At 31.2% G+C, this 10,508-nt stretch overlaps 1 protein-coding gene across 1 annotated transcript in view; it reads left to right on the top strand.

Annotated features, from left to right (window-relative positions):
* The window catches only part of LOC106692801 (segmentation polarity homeobox protein engrailed), a gene marked incomplete in the record, with an annotated part of 159,550 nt that overhangs the window by 138,877 nt on the left and 10,165 nt on the right, over positions 1-10,508 (top strand). The window contains 1 exon segment of the mRNA XM_067047542.1: positions 7,247-7,361. Within this exon segment, the coding sequence (XP_066903643.1) occupies positions 7,247-7,361 (115 nt within the window).

Genomic DNA, 10,508 nt, shown 5'->3' with positions numbered 1-10,508 from the left:
TATATATAATATATAGCGTTACAATGTGGAATAACAACCTAGTGATTCATGAACATTTGAGAGGTGAAAAGGAAGGCAGTTCCAAAGAAATAAAAATTATATCTGATTGTCATTGGTTGAACAAATGAAATAAATTGTTATTTATTAGGGAAAATCTTAAAGGATTTTCCTCGCTCTGTCAGGCAAGTGTAAACATAATAAATAGTCTCGAGTTTGTCCTGAAAGTGAGAAAATCTCAGCGGGAAGTGGCAGAGAAGGATCATATTTCATGTCCTTTTTGTATGAATGAGTCCAAGAGGGTACGAGTGTGGGTGGAAGATGACAAATGGCGGAGCACAGATGGCAGCCTTCAATGAACTCGCATTATTAGCCCTTGCAAAGGACTCTAATGAAATCCTAATAGTCCTCTAGAGAGCGCTGTAGACCCCTTGGGGATTTGTGGGGGCAGATTGCCACCCCTCGCGATTTAGATAGTGCCACAAGTGTCGAGTGTTGTGGCTTAGGGAGTATGGGTAGGGTTCATTATTTGACGATATATAAGCTCAGACGAGATTTATACAATTTATTGGTTCTTCATAAAACTAATAACTTTAATAACTTTTGTTATGACTTCATGACTTTCGAATTTAATATAAATCTCTCCGGTGTCACAATTTAACAGTGAAACATTTCAAAAAATGTTTATTTTGAGATATGCATATAATCTTATCAATAAGTGTAAGATCTATACAGTAAAACACAGAATCATAGTAAAATATATCTCATAAAATCTAAATAAAACAAATATTTCAGTTTTGAATTGTATAGATCTTACCCTTATTGATAAGATTATATGTATATTGCTAAATAACATTTTTTGAGATCTTACTGGTGAACTGGGTGATGAGTGCGATTTTGGTAGATTATGACCTACCAATTGTTCTCGAACCCATCAAATCACTCTTATCCATAGTTGTAAACCTACAATTTCGTCCTAACAGTATCCTTAAATAATATTCCACTTATCTCTGTCGTACATCCTCTACCAAGGACTACATCTGGATAAACGACTAACTTGTAGTCAACTACAAGACTGAAAAGACAGGAAACTGCTTGTAGATTTCGACTATTACAGCACTTACTAGACAAACGGTCTAAACTTCCAATCCATCACAAATGACCTACATGACTATTATAAGGCCTATCTGGACATACGGAGTCGAGCTTTGGGGCTCCACTAAACCTTACAATCCAAAATCCTTCGTAAAATCCTCAATGCTCCTTACTTTGTCACAAATAAAATCATCCATAAAGACCGTAATGTTCCGTATGTAACCATTCAAGATGAAACCAGATATTAATCCATCCATTATAAATTCCCAAACCTACTAGTTGATAATTTTGCTTCCTCTTTTATTCCTGACAATACTCCGAGGCGACTGAAAAGATTCACTAAAACGATTGAATTTCTCCTCAATCCAGACGTTTGAAAAGAAGATGACTCCGAGGTTTTCTAATGTAGAAATGTGATTGGAGTTTTACCTGTAGATAAGTCTGTATTTTTCCATTGAATTACATATAAGGAGTATTCATGATCTTTAGTTTAACATGCTAAAGCGTGTTAAATGGTAAACTCATATTAAATGGGGAAATATTTCCTTTTTTAGCATGTTAAAACGATATAACATGGTTGAGAGTGTGTTAATAGACCTGCTAAATGGAGAATGACGTCAGACTACAGACCGCCTGAGCTAGTCACCGTTTTGTTAGATGTCGTGTTAGGTTACTTGCTCGTAGTTTGTGTTTTGATTGTGTTAATATAGTTTTGGATGTTTTTAAACTAATAATGCAATAATAATAATGAAATGACTTTGATTCTCTTTCTCACCATTTAGAAGATCAACAAGACACTCATTAACCAAACTTTCACTTTTCACATAATTTCGGCATGCTGTAATAAATTACTTTAATCAAAACTTAGAAGTAAACAATAACATGAAGTTTTGGAAGGAAAGGTTATAAAACAAGTTGCTCAGAAAATCCGCTAGGAGCTCTTATGCATCTAACATTTAACATAACTCTACATTAGGCTGCTCACCATCCTATCCTTATAACATTTAACATTTGCGGCTTTACCGCACTTGCTCAGCCTCCACTGACTCACTACCAGTGATGCGGCGAGAGTGATGCGCTGGGATCTTTTGAGCTCACATGTGGGGGATAGAGTGGGGTCAGGGATCCTCAGGTCGATGGGGTAAATATTGTATATATTATTTTATCATTATGTTATTTTATTTTAGTATGTATGAGATCATTCATCACTATTAACTATTGCTCACAACTGTGTGACAGATTGTAATATCTATCAATAAATAAATCTATCAAGAAACATTTAACATGGTAAAACATTTCAAATTTAACTAAACATCATGAATAACCCTTATAGCTGGTTAGAAGGAATTCGAAATTATTTTCGAATCTATACAATAGGGGTATTCATGATCTTTGGTTTAACATGTTAAAGTGTGTTAAATGGAAAAACTCATGTTAAATCGAAAAAAATTGCCTTCTTTTACCGTGGTAAAACGAAATAACATTTAACATGGCTGAGAGTCTGTTACTTGGTCTGTTAAATGGAGAATGACGTCACACAATAGATCAGTTGAGATCGCCGCCATTTTTGTTGTTGTGACAGCTCAGTTCTTTCGTGTGTTTGTGGTATTCATATCCCCGTTATTAAACCAGAATGGATAATTTTAATGATACATTAGAGAAAACAGTAAAAAAAACAATGTAATTTCATTCTACTATCTGAAAATTTGTAAACGCTCGCCAGATAAAAATCTCACTATATGAAGCATGTAATTATTCTTAGGGAACATATGTCCCAGAATAAAGTTATTTTTTCATTTCATTTCATAAGCTAAACTTTCACACAAATTCCACTTTTCACTCACTCTAGGCATGTTGTAATTAATTACTTAAATCATAACTGAAGTAAACAATAACATGAGGGTCTGGAAGGAAGGTTATAAACATAAAGGCTTATACAACAAGTTGCTGAGAAAATCCGCTAGGGGCTCTTGTGCATTTAACGTTTAACATGACTTTAAATAGGGCTGCTCACAATCTTATAGTTATAACATTTAACATGGTAAAACATTTAACATTTAACACAACATCATGAATACCCCTAATAGAGTATTATTTGACAAAATAAAAAAAAAATACATCTTGATCTCGGTAGTCGTAGCTCGGATTACTAAGATTAATAAGTCATATTGAAGAAAATGTATACTGTAATATCATTAGAATATTAAAACTGTATGATAATATAGTAAAACATTGTAATACCAGTAGATAACTGAAAAGTTCGAATTAAATAAAATATTAGAAAAATCAGTTACGAACCTACCTTCAACGCCACAACCCCTGATGAAGACCTGAAACTCAGGTCGAAACGTCGGCATAAAATAAATAAATATGGTTTTGTTTATTTATGTTGTTCTTTGCTGACCGCACACCCCGACAAACTTCTCCAATTATTAGGAAAAATAGTGTAAAAAAATCAACAATATTTTTTTTTTGAAAATGTGGCAATTAAAAAAAATGAGTAGCCGTGTTTTGGGCAGCTACACTTTTATTTTATTTTACATCCCCAATAATATAGTGAGTGTAAGAGAAAAATAAAAATACAAAATTAAAAATACCCTTTGTATGGATTTATTTAAAACGTAATCATAAAAAAAAATGAGTTTACTAAATAAATTTATATTATTATTATAAAAATGCCCTTTAGACGTGTTCACTTTTATTAGACAACAAAAATGTTATTGTCTCCAGTTTTTTCTCAGTTTTCTCAAAAAAAGAAATTTTTTTTCTCGGCAGTTCCGATTACCGGGTTGTTCGGATTATGGAGATCCGTAATCCGAGCTATAAACGTCATATTGAAGAAAATGTATACTGTAATATCATAAGAATATTGAAACTGTATGGTAATATAGTAAAACATTGTAATACCAGTAGATAACTGAAAAGTTCGAATTGAATAAAGTATTAGGTAATAGTGTGAAAAAAATCAACGTTTTTTTTTTTAAAATGGGACAGGTTGAAATTTAAAAAAAATGAGTAGCCGTGTTTTGAGTAGCTACACTTTTATTTTATTTTACACCCCCAGTAATATAGTGAGTGTAAGTGAAAAATAGAAATATAAAATTAAAAAATACCGTTTGTCCATACAACAAAAATGTTATTGCCTCCAGTTTTTTACTCAGTTTTCTCAAAAAAAAATTTTTTTTCTCGGCAGTTCCGATTACCGGGTCGTTCGGATTATCGAGATTATACTGTATTAATCCCATAAGCCCAATAATATATGTTTTAATTAATTTAGATCCAGGATTAATTTTTATTTTTAATCTGTGCACCAAAAGATTAAAATGTATGATGGTTTCATTCAGCCAATTGCATTGGAAATTGCAAATAGGGACAATAGAGGATAACATAAAAAAATGGTTCATGAAGTTCCACTCCCAGTTTCTTACAGTTAAAGGAGCAGTGACCTACAACCTGGGAACCCAACTACAACCTGAAGACTGAAGCCCAGGCTGTTGCAGAGCATCCAGGACATATTCATCAGTCTGCTATTGCCACTCTAAAATTTGATTTGATTTTAATTTCTTTTTTTTTCTCTTCATCTTTTTTTTTAAATTCACTTGGATATTTTTTCCCATTAGAAGTCAATTATTTATTTTATAAAATCCATAAATGTCATTATTAACTTTACTTTTATCTTTTATTTAGAATTATTATTTTAGTCTATTTATTTTGTCTTAAATTCTTATTTATTTATAACATTGTATATAGTTAGGGATGTCTTTATTGTTCTTATATTAAAGATTTTCTTTTAAACACTCGCTAAGGTTTTCAATTTCGCTTTGAAGTTGGGTTTGCTTCAGACTTTCTTCATGGCTGCATCCTTTCTTCATGCAGGTGATTTCTCCTCGTAGCGATGATTAAGTCCTTCACTTCTTTCGAATTCCTGAGTAATTCTCCTTCTTCATGAAGCTGGATAATTATTGGTTCGGCTCTGCACTCTCCAAGATTCGCCGAAACGTACAAAAAGGTCAAATATGTAAAACAACAGCACTTTTTAGATTCAGCATCGAAAAAGGAGATTTTTTATTTTCATTTATCTATATATGGAATAATTTGTAAGGGGGAAGTATTGGGAGACAGAGTAATTATTTATTAAATAAATCAAAACTTGTATCCTTTTTTGTCTCAACACTAGAAATTTGTTACTATTTACAATTAATTTTAATATGGAATTTTGAGAATTAGAATAAATACCAAATTGAGACAAAAATACAATTTAAATTAATTTTAAAACAAGGCTGACCTGTGTGAGTGGGAGGTTATAAATGGTTTGTGTATATGGTAGTGATTTGGTGGATAATTTTAAAATAAGAAGATTTAGATATTTATTATTTTAAATTAAAAAAAAAAAAAAATAGGTAACTAAACTTAAGCTTATGTAAGCTTATTAATGATAAATATGACTCTCTAATAATTGACTTTTTAAATAGGTTTTTAACTTATCATTAATGAATGACCTGGGCAGAATAGCCTGCAAAAGAAATTTTAAATTTTAATGTGAGGAAGAATTTATAATTGAAGGTATGTTATACTATTAGTGATAATGTTGTTATAAGTGATACAAATGAATATATAATATAAGTTGTTAAATATTTAGATGTCCTTGAAAATGGCCGAAACTTTGGACTGTTGAAATAAAAAGTGTTGAGACAAAAAAGGATACAAGTTTTGATTTATTTAATAAAATATTTATTTATTTTTTTTAGTCAACAAGAAAGAAAAAATATATACATATACTGAAATTATATTAACAAACTATAGATTATATAATATAATGATGTATATAGTTATATAATATAATGATCTATATTAAGGAACAAATTCATGTCTATATAAATCGGAATCTAATGACATTAAGACTAATTTCTAAAAAATGTAACAAAAAAAACAAACACAATTTTTTTTATTGAAATTTACAACTAGATATTACACAATCAGTAAATTTGATCTTAGTTAAAATGGATTGTTACAGGCGTGTAGAGCAACTAACCATTGGTACTCTATTGACATTTTACATTAGCTGGTATCGTGGCCATCTTCTTTTCAGGCGCCTCGGAGGATTGTCAGGAATGGAAGAGGATGCAAGGTTAGAAACTAGGGGGTTTGAGAGTTTACAATGGAAGGAGTGATATCTGGTTCGGGCTAGATCGGTTACATAGGGAACATTAAGGTCTTCATGTATAATTTTATTTGTGACAAGTAAGGAGCATTGAGGATTTTGGATTGTAAGGTTTGAATACGAGAGGAATTCGAAGGTTTAGTGGAGCCCCAAAGCTCAACTCCGTATGTCCAGATTGGCCTTATTACAGTTATGTAGATCAGTCTTTTGTAATGGATTGGAAGTTTAGACCGTTTATCTAGTAAGTGCTGTAATAGTCGAAATCGACGTGCAGTTTCCTGTCTTTAGGACGAAGGATAAATGTGATTTGATGGAATTTGTTGGAATTTATCTTAATCCTCCAATTACGACAACATTCTTCGAGGGCTGTGATATGGGATTGGAGAGTTTGGGATACAATTAATGGGTTATTATTAACTGGGAGTACTTATGTGTCATCGGTATATGGGCGGCGTAGAAGATGGGATCGAGGATACTACCTTGAGGATTACTAGTGGAATGAGAATAGAGGGATGAATAGAAACCATCGTGGTTTATTTGGAATAGATTGTATTATTAAATTATATTAAAATGTTAAAGTAAGCAATAGGAGTTAATCTATGTTTACTTATTTATATCTATGCTTTCATTGTCATTCAATATTAACAATTACTGACACCAAATGCGCCAAATTTCATGGCTAAAATATGTATTAGTCAATAAACTATCTATCTATCTATAAAAGTTTTTTTGATGTCAACTCAGTGATTTGACTTCTGATATTACTGTATTAAGGCTGTTCGGTCACAATTAAATTATTATTAGTAATATAAATTACGATAATAATATTATTGCTATAATTTAGTAAAATGGTAGGTAAAATTTCTATTCATTCAATTTCTAAAAATTCTAAACTATTATGGCCATTAGGTTTCTCTGACTCTCTATAAATTAATTATATATAGTAAACACTATATTATAAATTTATTACAGCTATATTTTCTATTTGTTCAGGCCCCAGGACGAAAAGGATAAAGAGGAAAGAGAAGTCTGGTGAAGACAAGAGGCCGCGCACTGCCTTCAGCGGCGAACAGTTGGCCAGGCTTAAGACTGAGTTCAGCATAAACAAGTGAGCTTTCAAATTATCTTTATTATAATTTTTTTTTTAAATCTGTTTATTTAAAAAAAAATCAGAAAATCTATCAATTTTCGTAATTAAAAACACGTACACAATGGAAAAATATCATCGAACTATGAAATATCAAATATAACAGAACTTTAAACAAAAAAAAAAGTTATATGGTTTAAAAAAGACGTTTTAAACAAGTCAATATATAAACCAACAATACAGCATTATTTTCAAATAAAAAAAAAACAATAATTAGTCTAAATAAATAAATTTTATCCTATTTTAATCTCTAAATATTTTTTATTCCTTTATAAGTGCGACGTTTCGGCCAATTCGGGAATCATCCAGGACAGTCTTATTACAATTTTAGAACCATATAATTTAAAAAACAACTTTATGCAGGCTATTCTGCCCAGGTCAATTATATCAGTCCACAAATTACACTAATTATTCAATTGTTCCCATTATATTAAAAATTGAACTATTTACACACAGTCAACCTTATTTGTTAAAATTTATTATAATAATATTAAATGATATTATTTATAAATTATTATGAATAAATTATTATAATAATTAATTTAATGCCAATTAAACAATTGACTAATTAGTTTTATTGTATATGCACTTCTGCGTGCATGCACCCACCTTTTTTTCACATGTAAATGTGCAAATATATGTGATTGTGAAATAAAAAATATTTTATAGGTTGTCTCCTCGAAAATCGCCTAAGGGCCGAAACGTTGGAGGTTTTTTAAAATAAAAAGTTGAGAGTAAAAGTGAATTATTGAATATTGGAAGACGAAAGTTGACCGTAGGAAGTAGATTGTAGGAAGATAGTCCGGCTGGCGGTCAATAAAGGTATTCAAATAGTAGAAGTAAAATATTTAATTTTAACTAACGTTTCGCCCCACTTTGCAGGGCTTCGTCAGGGCTAAATAAGGCAACAAGATACAAACATTTTAGAATTAACAGAAAATAAAAAACATTTCAAAACAATTTTAAGTTTATTAAGTACATAGAAAAACTAAAATTAATAAAATATTAATAATAACAATAGTATTAGTATATATAGTATTAATATTAGTTGTTTTTTTTATATACTTTATAAACTTAGCAATTGTTTTGAAATATTTTAACTTTAAATGTTCTGTTTACAGTCCTAACAACATATACTGATGACACATGTATACTTTCTGTAAACAACGACCCAACTAATGTATCACAAACACTACAGACACCTATAACATCAATTGAAGAATGGTGTCAAAACTGGAGAATCAAAATAAATCCTGACAAATTCCACCAGACCAGCTTTACTCTCCGTCGTAAACCTCTGCCCTCCTGTCCTACAGTATCCTTTCTAAATACACCACTAATGCCTGTTGAACAGATTCGATACTTAGGACTCCATCTTGACAAGAGACTTACTTGGAATCCACACACAAGACTGAAACGACAAGAAACTGCTCGTAGATTTCGATTGCTACAACACCTACCTGACAAACGCTCTAAACTTCTCATTCACTACAAAAAATTAGTATACACTACGATAATCAGACCAATTTGGGCTTATGGAATTGAGCTCTGGGGCTCCACCAAACCATCAAATTCTTCCCGCATCCAATAGTTACAATCCAAAATCCTACGTAAAATCCTTGATGCTCCTTATTACGTCAGAAATAAACTCATTCACAAAGACCTTAACATCCCATTCGTTGCAGATTTGACCCAAAACAGATATGCGTCTTTTCATTCCAAACTCCTCAACCATTCTAACCCATTAATTCTTAATCTTTCATCCTTAACAATCCCTGATAATCCTCCGAGGCGTCTGAAAAGAAGATGGCCACGGGACCTTCTAATTTAAATTAATGCTTGAAGTACTACCAATGGGTGGTTCCTTTCCAAGATTTTCAAGTGTATATGAAACATACTACATATTTACTTATTGTATTATTTTGTACAGTTGTAAATTACATTAAATAAATAATTAAAAAAAAAAAATGTTCTGTTCATTCTAAAATGTATCTTGTTTTCTCATTTAGCCTTGACGAAGCCCTGGAAACGTTGGTTAGCAATAAATAGGTCTTTTACTATTTTGATATCTTTATTGACCGCCACCTGGACTATCTTCCTATAATCTGGATCATTGAAGTTTGTGTTAATAATAAAAAAACAATAATATCAAACTGAGGCATTGATCCCTCACATGTTAACCCACTGAGCTCTTTGCAGTGTAGCCCGCCGTACATAGCTGCTAAGAGCTATCCAATTAATTAAATATGGCGTTTCTGTTTCTACAGCTATAAGCCAGCGTACAAATAAAAGCTAGATCGTGGACTATCTTTCACGATTACTTTTTTACTCAGATTACTTTGCGCAATGTTTGACTGCGGTAAATCTTCTGCGCAGATCGGGAACACTTGAAGCTTCGAGATTAACTCCTTGGAGACAAACTCCACCTCTCAAACCTAGATAGCCGACCTCCGTTGCGGGAAAAACTATAATTTTTGATTTAGCCAGGTTTATACGCAGATTTCACAAACGAAAATAATACTTCCGATCTTTTATTTTATTATAATAAATAAATTAATTATGAGAGATGACCGTGGATGACGAACGAGGAGAAGATGGTAGGGGGTGCGGTCAATGATAAACACAAATAAGTTGGATTAACCTATTTTACTGTGCCAACGTTTCGGCTAGAGTTTCTAGCCTTCTTCAGGGTTAAAAACAGAACAAGATAACAACCGCAGTAAGTATAGAAAAAAAAATCAAATAAAAAAGAAAGTATAAACAGAATAATTTTACAAAATATAATTAATAAAATGAAGTGATGATAGAAGCGGGAAATAAAATGTATACATAGGTAATTGAAAAAGTGGGTTAAATAACATAATTAAGGAAATGAAATAAAAATGAAGTTATATACTGCAAAGAAGTATGAACATATTAGTAATTAATAATTTAAAAATTGAAATTATTTATTCATTGGGAACTTGTGTATACGGTACAGTTTAATTAATATTATAAATATATCAATATTTAATTATTATAGTATCCATTAGTATTAGTATAGTATTATTATAGTATCCATTAGGCGTTTGATTTTCCAGCTAACAGGTTCGTTTTTATTCTTTTTTG

This window comes from Halyomorpha halys, unplaced genomic scaffold (genome assembly GCF_000696795.3).
Source record: "Halyomorpha halys isolate HHAL.00 unplaced genomic scaffold, Hhal_1.1 Scaffold72.1, whole genome shotgun sequence".
Lineage (NCBI taxonomy): Eukaryota > Metazoa > Arthropoda > Insecta > Hemiptera > Pentatomidae > Halyomorpha > Halyomorpha halys.
This window is presented reverse-complemented; position numbering and strand designations above follow the sequence as displayed.